This window comes from Gadus chalcogrammus, chromosome 12, assembly GCF_026213295.1.
Source record: "Gadus chalcogrammus isolate NIFS_2021 chromosome 12, NIFS_Gcha_1.0, whole genome shotgun sequence".
Taxonomy (NCBI): Eukaryota; Metazoa; Chordata; class Actinopteri; order Gadiformes; family Gadidae; genus Gadus; species Gadus chalcogrammus.
Window position 1 is genome coordinate 13,404,538 of NC_079423.1, and position 17,941 is coordinate 13,422,478.

The 17,941-nt window shown below is 46.0% G+C and overlaps 1 protein-coding gene across 1 annotated transcript in view; it reads right to left on the reverse strand.

The window, feature by feature from the left end:
- The window catches only part of adgrl2a (adhesion G protein-coupled receptor L2a), a 160,234-nt gene that overhangs the window by 134,816 nt on the left and 7,477 nt on the right, over window positions 1-17,941 (reverse strand). The window contains exons 2-3 of the mRNA XM_056603611.1: window positions 17,785-17,894; window positions 10,169-10,969 (exon numbers count right to left, since the gene is read on the reverse strand). Of these exons, the coding sequence (XP_056459586.1) occupies window positions 10,169-10,969; window positions 17,785-17,894 (911 nt within the window). The remainder of the gene's footprint in view (window positions 1-10,168; window positions 10,970-17,784; window positions 17,895-17,941) is intronic.

The following is a 17,941-nucleotide window of genomic DNA, read 5'->3' on the forward strand; positions in this document are numbered from 1 at the left end:
CACCACACCCTCTTCCTCCTCCATAAAGGCCCATTCACTATCGCCTTGCTTTTCAGCTGACCACTGATCTGAAAACGCTCACCAAGAGACAGAGAGAGCGACGGAGGCGGGGAGAAAAATGACGGGGGGAGAGAGAGAGAGAGAGAGAGAGAGAGAGAGAGAGAGAGAGAGAGAGAGAGAGACGAGAGAGGCCGAGATGAAAGCCACGGTCCGTTTCCACTCTCTGCACATTAAGAGCGGGCGTCCGAGCAGCATGTGTGTCTCGTTTACCGCTGTCTCACAGAACGAATGTGCGTCAACACATGTGTGTAAATTATTATCGTTGCTGTCTTTGCTTCTGTGATCCGGGCTCCTCGGCACATTAAACCCCCCTGACAAAAAAAAAAAACGAGAAAGAAAGCAAAGAAAAACATTCCCAGGATATGGTGGGGCTCCATATAGGTTTCCTATTTCCCCCCCACCAAAAGTTTGAAAGATGATGATGATGATGATTAATCCTAGTCTCCATGGGGGGGGGTAAAGGAATCCAGACAGAAATTAAATGAAAACGAATTTCCCTGAGACAGCATGATTTAAGACAAGGGGCTCACGAGCACACGCGATAAATCAAAGGAGGCGTCTGCCGTAATCCAACGCGCATTCCTTCCGCATGTTCACTAACAACCACATCCCTTCCACGCCCTATAACTCACGGGGCGAGCCCCTTTGTAATGGCTCTCTCTCTCTCCCTTTGAAAGGCTGCACTCCGTGCCTCTAATTGTGTTATAATGTACGGTTACATCCTCTCCGAGTGTTTCAGGGTGGGGCCGTTGCTGGTTCGAACCCCCGACGTCGACGTGTAGGGCGGCCTTGAGACGGACCGGAACGTGTACCTACCTGCTCCACAGATATGACAGGAGAACCGACCCGAGACGCACTGCGAAGTCGCTTTGGGGATGAATGCGTTGGCTAAAACGCTAATTAGTAAACCGTTGTAAACGGTTTTATTTTACACACTGTGCTCCAACGCGTCTCCCTCTCTGCTCAACTGTAGCTGTGAAGGTAACCGACAGATACCTGGGTGTTACTCTTGATAGGGTTAATGGCTTGTCTTTTATTTAGCCTTCCATTAAGAGAGAGAGCGGGGGAGAGAGAGACGTATAGGTTTTAGCTGGAGCCCTGGATTGATTTTGGGCCCCGTAATAGACTGACTTTAAGAATAGAATAGACTTTTTCAGTGAAGGGCGGAAGGGGTGAGGAGAGAGTCGAGTCAGAGGGAATTAGTATTTGCTCGTGTTACAGTGTCTGTCTGTGTGGCGGCAGGGAGAGCCGTGCAAAGCTATAAGCCTGCTAGCTAACAGCGCCGCATTGTTCTCAATATGTGCAGTCATGCTAATGGTCGTCATCAGGGGTGAACACCATAACGTACTAGTGTGTGTGTGTGTGTGTGTGTGTGTGTGTGTGTGTGTGTGTGTGTGTGTGTGTGTGTGTGTGTGTGTGTGTGTGTGTGTGTGTGTGTGTGTGTGTGTGTGTGTGTGTGTGTGTGTGTGTGTGTGTGTGTGTATGTGTGTTTGAGGGGGCAAGGGGAAGTTGAGTCAAACTGATAGAATAATCCAATTGGGAAGGCTCATTTCATGTTTATGTTTATAATGGAAACTAATCCTATTTAATGTATGTAGAGAGAAAAACAAGGGCTAATATCAATACAGGACACGGCGATACTTGTGTATTCAAAACAACCTCCCTCTGACCAGTAGCTCTGCCCATGTGTCCATCCAAAATCCGTAATCCAGTGCTACCCTAATCCCATTACCTCTGCTCCATAGCCCGGTTGAAGTACATTCAATGAAAAACGAAAGAACCGGGGCGAATTATCCTATAGGTACAGATAGGTATATAAATATATGTATTTATATATAGGTTATACGTCTATCCATGTATGTGTGTGAATATGCGCTGTACAGTATGTAGGCGTAGAAGCAGGGATTAGGTTGGCTATCACTCGCCATACAGACGAACAGGGAATGGAATGAATAAGAAAAAAAGACCCCAAAAAAGATTATATATATTTATATCTATCTATACAGCCACTCTATTCCGCTAACATATGTGCGAGGCCCCTAGTACACCCCTACCGGCGCAATTTTCTTTTGATTATGGCAGGGCAAGCCAATCTCACCGGGAGGCCGGGCTGAACAGGGAAACCGGGGCAGGGTACTCGATTAATATGTCTCTCCAGTGCTCAGCCCAGGGGGAACCTTCAATTAGCTGTCATAGTGTGTGAGTATGAGTGGAGATATCCTCCCGAGCACAGCCAATAGTCTGAACCGACTTATTCATAACCTCTTTATATAATTTGGTGCCTGCCCCCCCCCCCCCCAACATCAGCTCCCAACACCATCACCACTATCACAGTTTTATTTTATTTTTTCCCACTTAAATATATCTTAGTGGGGCTCTGTTATTACGGCTGAGGTTATAGGTCTGGCATTTACTACAGACAATCAGAGAGAGAGTGAGAGATGAGAGACGAGAGCGAGGGAGACGCGAGGGAGAGCAAGAGAGCCAAGAGAGAGAGAGCTAGAGATAGAGAGGAGAGCGAGAGCGAGAGGTAAAGATAGATTAAGGGAGAGTAAGAGAGTCGAGAGAGAGCTAAAGGGGACGGAGATGCGATGAGAGAGCGAGAGAGGAGCGAGAGAGAGAGAGAGAGAGGAGATGAGAGAGATGCGAGGAGAGAGAGAGAGAGATGAAGATGAGAGAGAGAGAGAGAGCGTTTGAGGCCGAGCGAGGGAGCGAGAAGAAAGGACAAGATCGTGGAAGGAGTGGAAATGCATAGGGATATGGGGATTTGATGTGTTCTGTCGGATGCATACAACAGCACGGATGCGGCTCGCTGGAGGTCTCTCCGAAACACACGCCCCACAAATCACTCACGTACGTCGATACCGCCGGGACCGGGCTGGCGGTGCCAGGCCTGGACCGTCACGCAACCCGGGCCAGATGAGAACCGACAGCGTGTGTGTCTTTTGAATTATGCTTAATGGCGGCACTCAGGAGAGGTGCGAGAGTAAACTTAACGCTTGTGCAATCAACTTTATCAGGGGGGGGGGGGGTTATTTATTTGGAGTAAAGGCGAACTGAAAAAGTGAACGAAAGCATCCGTTCTAGCATGTCCTGACATGTGTTTTTTTCAATTGAGCTATTAATGCCAAAGACTCATTGTTTGTTTAATTCCCTCGACTGTCGAGTATAGCTGTTCTGTATTAAGTGTTCTCACAGGGAATCCAACCTTGGCTTTAGAGAGAGCAGGGACATGATAAGTGTTGGGAGAAGGTCTTACAGTGTCCTTTTTTTTCTTGATCTATATACTAATACGTCAGCGCAGCTTCTTAATTATCCAATGATGTTCTCAATGTTATTCGTCCTCTGAATATAACTATTTTGTAGATTTTTTATCATTACAACTGGTAAGAATCATATTAGTGTAGCTAAGATGTACAGGTTACTAGCATAGCTAATATGAATAGGTTTCTCGGTGTGTAGAATTGCATTCAATTGCGTGCCCCTCTCTATTCTTACACTGCACTCACTTTAGGGATTTCACACACATTTTGTTTTTCCAACAAATCTGTAATGGAAATGCGACCACACCTGTGTGTCACCGAGAATGGCAATTTGTGATATTTTTTGATATCCGTCAATAATACGACAATAATAGTCAAACGGAAACTGGATTACACTCATTTTGCTGTTTGTTTGCCTGTGTGATTCATGCATTGATATGCAGCCTGTGATTGGCCAGCATCAGCAATAAACAGGAAGACAGCTGAGTGATATTCATATAATTTCCCCTGAGTCATTATCTTTTCAGGAAGCGTATGTCGTGGCAAGAAACAATAATGGTGATATTAATAAAAAGGAGTCAAGAATCGGGTTGACTTATTTGGATATTTATATTTAATCTTGCTCCCTCGCGCTCAATCTCTATCCGTCTATCTGTCTTGCTTTCAAAATAAAATCACCTGCACGCATATAATATAACGGTAATACCCCATACACTCAACAACTCTTTTACAGATACATCCATGTAAAGCCGTGCATACACAACAGCATTTACAAGATGACACCGAAATCATAGAGTAGCTCTCACAGCTGGCATGGTAGACACCTTTTCTCTTGCTTGGTTTTTCTCTGTACTGTACGTGACTGAAATGTAAAAACGTGAACGCCATCCATGCCAAGCAGATCTATATGTGAGAGCGAACCAGGGACGCCTGTTTTCTAAAAGTTGTACTATTTTCCCAAAGGAACCACAACATGGCCATGTCAGAGGGCACAGTATACAACCGAATAAAACAAATAGCAAGTTGACTTGTTGTTCAGATATATGTTGCCTCTGTCACTCTTTATTCCCCTTTATTTATCTGTCCCTCTTTCTTTCACATACAGGCGTGTGCACGCACAGACACACACAAACACACACACACACACACACACACAAATACACACACCACACACACACCACACACACAGAAACACACACACTCACACACACAATCCCGCACACACTATTACTACTACAAACAGCAACGAAGGAATGTGTGAAGTAAATCTCCCAGGCTCATGTCAGAGACTGTATAGGGACCACTGTGAAGTCTAAGTAATAATTCTTTTAATATGCCTCATTTCACAGTCAGTCTGTAATCAAACAAGAGACTGTAGATCCCTTTAGTAGCAGCTCCCGCCAACAAACCATAATCTCAACCAACCCCCGCATTCTCTCTCTCTCTCTCTCTCTCTCCCTCTTCCTCGCTCTCTCTCCCCCACTATCTCTCTCTCTCCCTCACTCCCCCACTATCTCTCTCTCTCCCTCACTCCCCCTCACCCTCTCTCTCTCTTCCCCCCCTCCCCCCCCTCTCTCTCTCTCTCTCTCTCTCTCTCTCTCTCTCTCTCTCTCTCTCTCTCCCCTCGTATGTAAAACACAGCTCGTGACATTCTGAAACACATACGGCCCAGTTTAATATCGCACTATACACTTGTAGCTGTCAGCTGTGATCGTGTGCTACGTGTCACGCGTGATGTAGCACTTCAGCTGTAAAATGTCTCAGGGTAGGAGTCGGAAGCCACGAACGCTGGCGTTGAAGAACCAGGAGAATGTTGCTGGTGATGTGTTTTTTTTTTTCCCCCTTTCCTGCAGATGAGGGGTTGTAATGTCGTAATGACCTCGACTCTCCAGAGCATAACCTGGCCACTACTACTACCATTTCTCATGCACACACACACACACACACACACACACGCACGCACGCACACACGCACGCACGCACGCACGCACGCACGCACGCCACCGAGCAGTTCAGCAACCAGACGATCAGATTTCAGAGCAGGCAGGTGAACCCCCGACCTCATACACGTTGAACATTCGCCATTTAATTCCCGCGGAAAGCGATCTGAGTTGTGGGAGGTTGAAGGTCGCACTGAGGTATTACTAAAAGCTACATGAATTACAGAAAGCCCTATCATTCCGGTTCAGCTCTCCTGGTGATACTATGACATAGAGTTGGACCCCAGGATGGTCATAACTTGAGCGAAACAGCACAAGAGCATGAAAAAAATAAAATAAAAAATGTAAAACGACCACCGGCGCCATAAATGAATACTTTGGATACCTCAGGCGGAAGCGGCAGCAAAGAGCAAGAGAGATGATCCATCATTAAATTAGCATGTCCCTCCCATCATCTACACAGATTGGCGAGGTAATTAATTGCTGCATTGCCAATGCAGGGGAGCGACAGGCCTGCGAGACTTGGGGGAGCGCTGTCGCTGGCAGGGAACCCGTGGAACAGGACGAGAGCGAGAGACGAAGAGGGAGCAGGCGGCAGGGGAGCAGGGAACAAAGCCATTTTGTGAACCTTGCTAACATCGTGTTGAGGCGGTGGGGGAGGGGGCGAGTTCCAAAGAGTTGGGAGGACGTAGCCAAACGAGGTTCCCTATACGTGCACATACCACTACAGTACGTGCGTGTGCGTTATTAGGGCCCCGGGGGACTGGGATTGTCGTTCATCATCTTTTTTAGTTTCGGCGTGGCATCGCAACGGAGAACAGATGTTTTGAGTCGATGTCGGCATGCGATGATGTCGTCGTGGTAACGATTGGATGGATGATGCAGATAAGAATACATGAACTATAGGTCGTGTTCATATAGCTGATGTTACATAAAGGCCATATGCGCCTAGCTCAATGCAACGGATGCCCTCCGAAACTAGGATTTATATGAAGATAGCGTAACACAACACGACAAAACGCCAACGTACATGGCTGCATTTGAACTCATTTTCCGGAGGAGAACCAGGATGGTGATGGTAATGGTGTCATGCCCATCAGCCAGTGAGTGGAGCCCAGAGAGAAGCCAGCTAGGGAACGCGAGCGATGGATCTCGTACAGTGGGACGGGGACGCACGATGATGAAGATGAGACACATTGACAGAAAGAAAGAGATGGATGTGACAGAGTAGGAAGAAGGGGCAGAGAAAGATGGACAACCGTCGGGTTTGCGTGGTATTGTCAAGTCACTGCATGTCTTATTCATCCCGTCTTCAACCTTGTTCTGCAAACGTCTAATTCCGGAAGCCTTGTTTTCTAATCGATAATCCTTGTTTATGCTTCCATCGATAGGCCACCTGCCTGTCTCACTCTCGTATTACGTACTCCTTCTACTTAGACTCCTCTGCTTGCCTGTCTATGTGACTGCATGTCAATTACCTGCCCGCTAACATGCAGGCAACAGAGGCCAGGTTTTTTCTCATACGCGTTGAGGTCTATAGAACAAAAACAGCTAAATTAGGTCAGTGGGAAGGGAATGTAAACCCATGCGCCACACAAACGTGTGACAGAGAGCACCCTTCTTCAGACAGAGTGCCCGCAGCTCTGCTTTATTCCATTACATAGCCTACAGTATCCTATAGGTAATTGGCCCAGCCAATGCCACAACACCTTATAATTTCTAACCAATTGGGTCGTTCCTTCCTCGTAAGAATTCCCTCTTGCAAATTACCGATTTGACGCTGCAGTAAAGACTGAGGCCCTGCACACGTGTATTGACATATGCACAATTAAAAAAAAGCCGGTCTTCGTTTGTGTCTGTGTTAACGGCCACCCTGGGCCTTGTCTCTCGGAGAAGATTCACAATCTAATTTTGCGTCAAGAAATAAATAAAGAGGTTCTGAGCACACGAGTGGCCCACCGGGATGGTGAATAGCATCTTTCTCTGTGTCTTTCTTAAAATAAAAGCCGTTTTATATGCTTACTCTGTGCTTCGGAGCCCGTTCGAGATTGTCGTGTGCCCTAAATAAACAGCGGCATACAAATGCAATAGCATGTAACAAGATGTTCAGAAGTAACGACTCACTTGCATCCATTAAGTCCTCTTATTTAACAGATTGTGACAAGAACAATTTTGTTTGACTGTTTTTTCGTTCAATTGTGCTTCCAGGCCTCAGTGAAAGGGAGCATAATGCGTCCATGTTTGGAGGAGTGGATTATAAGGTTGTTGCTGGTTTTGTGGGCAGGATGGTTTTATTAGTCAGTGCCAAAAGAGGGATTTACTGACCTATTTAACTTGTCCTCTTCTACTGGAGCTGGTCGTTGGACATGACCCTGAGACAGCCCCCCAAACGTAATCCCCCAGGAGTTGATCTTCCCCGTGACATGAGCAACATTATTGGACTGGACAAGAACCCAACTGTCTGCAACACGGCGTCCAAACATCACATTCATGCGATTGCTCATGAAGGCGGGCTAGATTTGAAGAGTTGGACGGAACCGTTGTGGCTGACGAATGATAAACCCCACAAAAGTAAAAGTTAGGAAAGTCCAGTTTACGTAATGTATAAACATACGTTTCATAGACTTTCAATTGAAACAGCTGTTTCGGTGAAGACAAAAAAAATTGCGTGTATGTTCAAGATTAACCAAGAATATTTTCTGCCGGCACTATTCACATAGCAATCTCTGTCTCCCCTGGCAACAAGGTTTGTTATTCAACTGTTCCTGTTTCCTAGGTCTTAAATTGAGCTTTTCTGCACAGACATTAGGGAGAAAGATGGCGGCTTCCCCCCTACACAGACATCAAACAGCCTTGGACAAATATTTAAAAGCCTGTATGTTGCGTGTCCTTGATGGCGGAGCGTGATTCAATAAGACATTTCATTTAACTTCTCCTCCTGAATCCACTTTTGCTGTAATCTTGATAATCAATTCATAAATTGGTACAATTCGGATGTTTTTTCTCAAAAAAAAAAGTATAAAAATTCTGCCGTGCTAAAGGCAAAGACCATTTATCCAGAAATGTTCTCGGAATTATGGAAAAAACTGAAATGTGACTATGAATTAAAGAAAAAAATAAACAAGAATAAACTGATTCCCCTGGACGAAAAACTAAAAAACACCATTAAATGTCAAACTCCCCCAATGTCAGAACTCAGCCTTCACCAAATAAACATGTTCCCTCTCGCCTCCATTTCATTGCTTAGCGAGGCGAGGAGCAGCCATAACCGAAGCGTGATATCTCTGGGAGGTGGTCCGGTGTGACAGCTCGAAAAAAGAGTGCCATCATTTACGTGTCAACATCAGCGTCAGCTGGGTGGGTGGACAACTTTATTGACATCCTGATGATCATCACGGACCATTCTCCCTGGCACGCATCGACTGCACCTCAGCACACATTAGTGTTGGAGTTGTGTGTGTGTTTGGGTGAGTTAGTGGGTGTGTGTGTGTGTGTGTGTGTGAGGAGGGGGGGGGGGGAGTAGCCCTGTGTGTCTCATTTGTCAAGTTGAGAGAACCGTTGCCTCCCTTTCATGTCAGTGTAAAGATTCCCCAATATGGCAGGCCTCAGGGTACTGATATGTGTCACTTTCTTTATTTTTTTTGTCCAGGAACACACACGCCAATAAAATTTCGTTTTTTTTGTGTGCGACTGTTTTAATGGAGGAAGCGGATGGGTAGTAGCCTTCACTCTACTGTGTGTGTGTGTGTGTGTGTTTGTGTGTGAGCGGTGTGTGTGCACGTGGGTGGGTCTGTGTGTTCAAACCCCCCATACACCCACGGAGATCTCCTTGTCAAATTAGCCTCAGAGTTCCCATATCCATGAAGAGACCAGCCAAAGTGGTGCGCTGTTCCACTGGGTTGAACACAGTGCTGGCTGCAAGACACCCTATCAATACAAAGTGTGCGAGGAAACACATGTATAAATATTAAGCCTCTCGGATAATCTGCACAAAAGTTCCTTGACCTCTGTGGCACGACGCTGGCTGCAAGACCCCAGAAAACCGGGGGAGAGAGAGAGAGGGAGGGGATTAACGTAATTACTGTTATTATAGTTCCAATGTAAAGACTTACGGCAGACAAGCCATCGTGTCCGCGCCTTGACAGCTAAATTAAAAATAAAAACTTGTCGGCCCGATACAACCGTTGTTGTTGATAGATCCGCTCCCTTCGTGTCCGTCTGTTCTTTCACTCTGAGCCGGGACACGACTTTTGCTTTTCCACCCTCAGAGTGTCAAGTATGCATTTCTTGATCAGATTTGGCAGAGTTTGAGTACCCCTTGGGGTGGGGGGGGGGTGTGGGGGGGGGTGGAGATCTATTCTAGCTTTAGGCTACTCTTTGTACCTGTCCAGGCATGTGCCCCTCCAGAGGTGAGGGTACAACGCTCTCTCTCTCGCTCTCTCGCTACCTCTTGCTAGGGCCCTCTATCTTAGTCTCTCAGAGGCAGCTTCTGCTCGCGGGAATCCCAGGGGCTTGAGCGTTGGGGGACTTTGGGGGAAGGCCAGCGTGGGCGGGTGTCCCCTCAGTCCCCCGGACACGTATCCCTTATCGGTAGGTAACTGGCTATGAGGTTTGTTTACCACCGCAGAGCTGCTCTCGTTTAACCCCCCAGATGCCTTCCTATCCTTCACACACTTTGAAGCCGCCATAGCCCATCTAGAGTATTATATTTAAAATTTAAATCCACCGGCTGTGAAAGGTGACACACTGATGTACTACCAAAGGGACCGCTCTGCAGTGCACTGCCGGAACTCGAGACGCGAACGAACGTCGACCACATACAAATTGGAAAGAGGAGAACTTCTGATAAAAAAAATTTAAACAGAAAAAGAAAAAAGAAAAAGTATCAAGTATCAAGTTTCTTACCGTGCGCGGGATCGGGCGGCCCAAACTCCAGATTGTACCTCAGGATGTAAAAATTATTCCACACATAGAGCTGGTTGTCTCTGGGGTTGTATTCCACAGCGGCGATATACTGGTACTGGTTGGGGAAGTGGATATCCACATACTCCCCGTGCTTCTGCTTGGTGTTGTAAACGTAGTCGATCAGGCTCTTGCTCACCTCGCTCTCGTTGTCCTCGTAGGTGGAGCGCACCACGTACAGCACGCCGCACACCATGAAGGCGTTTGAGGCCGAGCGCTTGTCGTACGCCGTCTCCCACGTGGCCTCGAAGCGCAGCGTGTACGGGTTGAGCTGGCTGAGCACCATCATGCCGTTGTTCTGCTCGGTGGCGTAGATGACCCACAGGCCGTTCTCGTCCACCGCCAGGTCGATGTCCGTCTTGCCGCCCCACTTGTACGGCGAGGTGTCGTGGTAGTTGGCGTTGTTGATGATGGCCTCGCCGCTCTTGATGCGCGTGCGCAGGTCGAACTTGACGATGTTGCGCGTGCGCTCCTTGTTGAAGAACACGGCGCCGTCGTACACCACGAAGCCCGTGCCGTCCACGCGGTGCGGCAGCTTGTAGGTGACCGTCTGCCGCGAGTTCTGGAAGTCGTCCAGGGAGGAGTACTCGATGAGGGTATCCGTGCGGTACGGCGTCCAGGGCATGAAGTAGATCTTGTCGCCGGCCTGCAGTGGGTCTTTGCACCAGGCTCCGGCCTGCTGCTCTGCTTCGTACAGAAAGGACGTGTCGCCCACCGCTTTCAGCGTCCCGGGACAAACAAATACTATCGATGGGTGGAAGGGGTAGGGTGGGATGGGTAGGGGGGGGGGGGGGGAGGGGGAGAGTAGAGTAACACAGAAAAGGAAAGAAAAGACAAAAAACGGCATGGGTTAACATGCACAAAGCTTTTTAGTTTTATGTTATGATTTAGATATTTTGATAGGATAATGTCCTAATGTCCTTGTTTTTGTTTTACAGGTTGTCCAGGGAAAGGCGTGGTCAAATGGGCCCTAGTCAGCTACAGCCAATGTACACAAGCGGTATGGTGGAGTGTAGTGGATGCATGTAAAGGAAACAAAAGGAATACATAAATCGTTAAGCATAATGTCGAGGTATATATGTATAGGATAGTTCCGGAGGAAAAAAAGATGCTTTGCCTCATTGACTGGAACAGAACACAAATGAGGGAAGGATGGAAGGGGGGGAACCGAATAGAACAGAAAACAAACGCAAATAAACAATTGGTCCTGTAAACAAATAAACCAGGAGAGAGAAAAAAAGGGAAAAAAAATAGCAGCCAACTAAAGAATTCACTTGGCAACAGACAGAAGAGGTTACGATAGAGCAGTTGAGAGAGAGAGTAGGTCCCAATGCAAATGTGGTGTGCGTAGTTTGACGAGCCTCGGATGGATACAGCACCATCACCACCACCACCACCACCGCCACCACCCCATTTCTACAGCTTATACCTGAGAAGGTCGCCATTACCAAGGGGGTGCAAATGTCACGGCGGCTTAAAAAAACAACTTAGACACAACTTAAAGCACTTTCTTTGTTTGTGTGTGTCGTGCGATTGAGGCGTTTGGTTGTGAATCCCTCGGGGAATGGGAGGCAAAAGGAGGGGAGAGGGGGGGAATAAGCAACAGTTGAAGAAATAGAGGAGGGAGAAGAGAAGGAGGAGAAGATAGGGGAGCAGAGAAGAGGGGTGCAGGAGCAAGGGGGGAGGATTGAGAGGAGAGAGAGAGAGAGAGAGATAGAGAGAGAGAGAGAGGAGAGAGAGAGATGAGAGAGAGAGAGAGAGATTGAAAAAGAGAGAGAGAAAGAGGCAGAGAGAAAGAGGGGAAAAAAACAGGATACAAGAAAGCGGGGGCCCATAGACACTGTCACCAAGGCATGCTATGGAGGAGAGTTTGAAAGCCAGGCGATATGAGATTCTGCTGAGTAGCCAAAGCACCCAGGGAGTAGGAGAGTAAAGAAAAAAGAAAGAAAAAAATGCCCCATTGGAGCCCGGCCAATATGCCCACTCTTTTTTACTGTGTGTGTCGGGGGCTGCAGCTTGTGTGCGCTCCTTGTCTTTACCTTGCTGTGAATGTATGTGTGCTTTCTACAGTCTCCTTCCCCCGGTCGGCCGTTAATGGCCTTTTAGATTACAATGGCGGGGGGACCTTTGAGTTTACAATGGGGCTGGGGCCTTGGCTGGGGGGGGGGCGGGGGGTAAAGTCTCCTAAGGCAGTGGGTATTTTGCATGAGGAGGGGAACGAGGAGAGAGAGAAGGGGGGGCCACCATGGGAAGAAAAGGTAAAGTTTTTACAACCAGATGCCACACGAAAATAAATAAATAAATAAACAAGGAGCTAGGGTTTGGATCGTGTCTTGTTATTTACCTTTTTGTTCCACTTCTATTTTAAGCGTTGGTAGAGAGAATGAAAAGAGAGTGCAGGAAGGGGGAGGAAAAAAGAGAGTATTATGAATTAACATCGCTACGAATACATAGACAAGACGACACGTGTTATGAGACGTGGACACAGACGGAGGAGACCTAGTTAGGGAGAGAGAGACAAGCAGCAGCAGACAGTCATAGGGAAGGCAGGAAGCTTCTGTGCACCATGAAGGAACAAAGCTGCAAAATTAGAACAGATCTGTAACAGCCCCAGGTATTAGACAAGGGTAGGGGGAGAGATGCCGCGCTTGGTTTATAGACAATACATGTTTCTAGTCCATTATTAGCTCCAGCAACGGCGCTCATGTGATTACTCACAACTGCAGTTCAGTTTAGGAAAAAAATATTTATAAAATAGAGCTTTGATTTCAATAATATATTTAGCGAAAATTCAATTAATTGCATTTGTTGAAGGGATGCAATTTAGTTTATAGCATGGGTTTTCTGAATTAGTATTCACTTAATCCTTAGTGATAATAAATAAGTATTTTAATTGCTCTTTACCTAACTTGGTTCATTTGACTTTGACACTGGCAAAGAGGGCAGAACATAATGTGTTAAGATTATTAATGTAATTTCCCCACAGCTATAAACCAAGCCTAGCATCACAGTAGAATACAGATATGGGTAAAAATAGGTATGACAAATTACAAATGTCCTTAATTAATGTTTTACTATGTTTGATATTGCGTCCTATTAGTCTGAAATTATCCGAATTCGACTACATTGTGAAATACAATAGAATCGTATACATAATGTACAACATATCATGCATTGTGTGGGCCTCTATAGAAGGCCTTTAGCCAGGCGTTGGTTTGATAACGTGTGTTTTGTGAATACTTCCATCTCAGAAAATAATTACAAAAATTGGAAATAACAATAACAACTACCCATCTAATGGTTCACACCATGCTTCTTTTGTTGTTGCAATTAAAACGAGACACTTCTCATTATTTATACAATAACACCTATAGCAGTAGCATGTCCTGAATAGACAGGACAAACAACAACCAGATAGATATACATATAAACACGACAGACAAAGACTCTCTAGACCCATGACCTCGGTGGCAGATAGTAATGGAGAACGATATCCGTATGTGTGGTGAAGAGGTGTGTGTGTGTGTGTGTGTGTGTGTGTGTGTGTGTGTGTGTGTGTGTGTGTGTGTGGTGTGTGTGTGTGTGTGTGTGTGTGTGTGTGTGTGTGTGTGTGTGTGTGTGTGTAGTGAAGAAGTGTATGTGTGTGTGTGTGTGTGTGTGTGTGTGTGTGTGTGTGTGTAGTGAAGAAGTGTACGTGTGTGTGTGTGTGTGTGTGTGTGTGTGTGTGTGTGTGTGTGTGTGTGTGTGTGTGTGTAGTGAAGAAGTGTACGTGTGTGTGTGTGTGTGTGTGTGTGTGTGTGTGTGTGTGTGTGTGTGTGTGTGTGTGTGTGTGTGTGTGTGTGTGTGGAGTGTTTGCTGTAGCTACCTAAGAGATCAAACACTAAGAACAAGTAAACAAATTAACCACAGTTGACTTCTCAGAAGCTGCAATGGTGAGATAAAAGAGGAGAGGGATAGGGGAGAGGGAGAGAAAGAATTGGTGGGAGCGAGTGAGGGGTAGAGAAACATAGAACGGCAGAACACAGAGAGAGAGAGAGAGAGAGAGAGAGAGAGAGAGAGAGAGAGAGAGAGAGAGAGAGAGAGAGAGAGAGAGAGAGAGGGACAGAATTCTGGAAAGAAAGAAAAGAAAACACATGACAGAGGACCTGACAAAGTGAATAAAAATGTGAAAAAGAGAGAAATGAAAAAGGTAATCAGAGGGCGGCTCTGTGCAGCGAGAGACAGTCAGATAGCCGGTCTCCTGCAGATTGCACAGAGGAAGGGAAAACAAGTAAGTTAATTTGAGAAGAAAGAAAACAGCATCAGGGAAATAGACATTAGAGCCATGCCCACCCATCTCATCGTCCCTCCCTTCCAGACCCTTCACTTGTTTTCCAATAGTGGTCGGGCTTCCTTGTTTATTGTTGTCTCTTGTATTTTCATCTCATCGTACCATTTTCGAGGTATGACTGTTTTAAAGCAAGGGCGTCTTAGAGGCAGTCCTGTTTTTTTTTTTTTTTGTATTTTAATGGACAGCACACCCTCGGTCTACCAGGGTCTACCCTAATGGTCCCAGGATCCTTTTGAATGGGAGGTAATATGTTTTGGGAGTCGCTAGACTGGTCAACTGTCTGCTTCCCTCTCGTCTAAGATGTCTGCCGTCTGCCACAGACTTAATTAGGGAATCCAGGATTGTTTATACCAGAGAATTACGTTTGTGGGTATATATATATGTATATATATATACATATATATATATATATATCACTCAGTATACACAAAAATTAAGAAATATATATAAATATATATTAAACAATCTATTTTTGTAATTTATTCATATTATCATAAATTATTATTAAATTATCATTATAACAACGTAGCTTAGTTTTAAAAAAATCCTAAAACGTTGACACAAGCTGTCCTGATGCATAATATTACATTTTTTCATGCCACATCCGCCTAGATGATTTGAATATTATTTTTGTGGGCCAGCAAAGGTAAAAACTCTGCCTTATGATCTAACTTGTGTTACGTAACTGCTTTATTTTTAACCCTAACATGGAAGATGAGATTTTGCAGGATCTCTTGATTTATTTGGAATGAGGACACTTTGCTTTTTGCTCTGCTGTGGCTCTTCAGCTTATCGGGGGATTTATACTGTTCTTCTTGCTTAACAACTTAACAACCTTGTATCCCCGCAAATCCAGCAGGATTCTAAGCTTTTGGACCGCCGCAACGTATTTAATCACCAGATCTTCAGCATACGATCAATGTTTTTGTGTCATGTGCATTGATTTGGCCGGGTACTAAATCTCAGCTAGTCAACTCGTCAGTAAGACATTAACGTTAATGCTGCTTCATACTCTGAAACATAGTAGATATGAGTTAACATATTCAAACAAGGGTCAATGTTAACAAGGGAAGTGCATGTCAGCTATTATGGGTGGGATAAAAAAAGGGATGGTTTAGGGAAATATATAATGAGACATTTTTCAAGTATCACATTTTACACAGGTGTGAATTGGGAAAGACCAGGGCCAGGTTTAACACTTGACTGGATCGGACTGGGCAGGTTTAGACTGGGGAGGAACACTCAGCATATTAAATAGGTGAGAATGGGGAAAGACTGGGACCGGATTGTCCACTTAACTCGGATTGGACTGGGTTTGTTCAGACTAGGTGTTGGGGGAGGGGTTGGGTTGGTTGGGGACACTAAGCACTTACCAGGGCAGTGGCGATACGATACATTCTGGATTCTTGCTTCTATTCTGGTCGAACATGAAGGACCTTGAGAAGCAGAAAGATGGGGCTACAGATATGGCGTGATTTGCACCTCGGAGGAGAGTCACAAAAAAAACTCCTTGAAATGTCATGTTTGAGTGTACGTTTCCAGCCGGAGCCGGGATTATTTGGGAAATGTTATATGGGACCAGGCTTGGGTACTTTTGACTGTCTCCTTGGGGGAGGGGAAAAAGGCATAAGTCAAAACATAGCAGGAGCTGGACACAAGTGCACCTTGAAGCTTATCCGACCATTAAGGCTTGAGATAATACAGCAGGAGATGGGGTCGATAATTCACTTCACTAGGAGGCAGAAGGGGAAGCTGTGTGTGGAAACAAAAACCAGCTGAGGAACCCAACAACAGCAACAACCCTGCTATGAATATTTAAAAATAAGGGACATGCAATTTGCCAGTCCTTTGTACGACACAATGCAATAATCATCGTTGGTTACTTATTATATTAAATACAGGGTGCGTGTTGCCGCAGAGAGCTTAACCTTTTAGCTTGGAACAAGTTTCAACAGCTAATGATGTCCACTCCGGTATTCTGATTAAACACGGAGACGGAGAGCCCAGAGGGACACACTGCGTGGCCTGGATCGCGGCCGGCCAGGATACGAATGACGATGTAGGCTAAAGGTGCATAATTACTACCACATCATTAGGTTGAATTTCAGATGAACACGCGTGTAAACGGATGCGTGCCGAATACAAATCCCGCGTCTCATGGAGCAAATCATGTTTCAATCTTATGCTGGTGGTGTGAATTATATTTTACGCTCTGCCATTTTATTCACCGTTTCCTTTTTTTGTAAGGGATCTGGCATTAACGGTTTTGACACTGTCTCCCTGCCCATTTCTTGTCTTCTTTTGATAATGCTTCTCGAAATGCATTCTAATTTGGGAGCATTAATCAGCTTCAAAAGGTTAGCTGGGGGTACTTGTTCCAATTTCTTTTCCCAAATGAACGCAGGGCAAATCGGCACGATGGCACGGGGGAAATTGGATGGCAGGGACTGTGTTGGCATCCAGTGAACAGAATACAACGTTCACACTAACTCATTGTATTCGATATTAGCTTGTTGACTTGTGAGAGAAGGAGGGAGAGGGAGAGAGAGAGAGCGAGAGAGAGAGAGAGAGAGAGAAAGAGAGACCAAAGATATGGAAGCTATTCGGCTTTGCCTTACATAATGAAACATCTGTTAGCAGCACATTTCAACACCTGTTGCTGGACCGGAGAGCATTTTTCTACCCATTAAGATGAGCTGCGCTTCTCCGGCTTGGTGGACTTCGCACAAGAACCCGGGAGTAATTAAAATATGTGTTAACACCTCTCAAACCCCCCCCCCCCCCCCCCCCCCCCCCCCCATCCCCAACCCCCCTTGCCTTATCGAGGCGCACGGGCGACCCCTTCTCCTCTACACCCAAACCCACACCCACCCCCGTAACCTGGGTTTTAAAAGTCGGCAGGAAACACAGGGAGCACATCAATAATGAAGGCAGTACAGAAGAGGAGCAAAGGCTTCCTAACGGGTCATATTTCATGAAAACTTCATGGAGCGATGCAGATGGAGGAAGATACTGAGCACAATGGGTTGTTTGAAGTGAAAAAAAGACAGAGAGAGAGCGAGAGAAAGGGAGAGAGAGGGATTGAGAAACGGTGAGCAGAGAGGCGTGTGGTGTGTGGATAAAAGAGTGATAGAGATCTATAAAGTAGACTGGAGAGGCAGAGACTTAAGGTGGGGTGGTGGCGGTGGGTGATGTTGTTTCTAAATCCGGATTTAGGCGTCATACTCACTGTAGGGCACACACTCATACTGGACCTCTAGGTACTTATAGGTCCCTGGGCAGGGGTCGGGGAACACATCAGAACCCGTGATCACGATGCACTGGGTTCTGTTGTTGCACCTGGGGAGCAGACAAACAGAAACGACAACTCATCATCTGGAATCTCA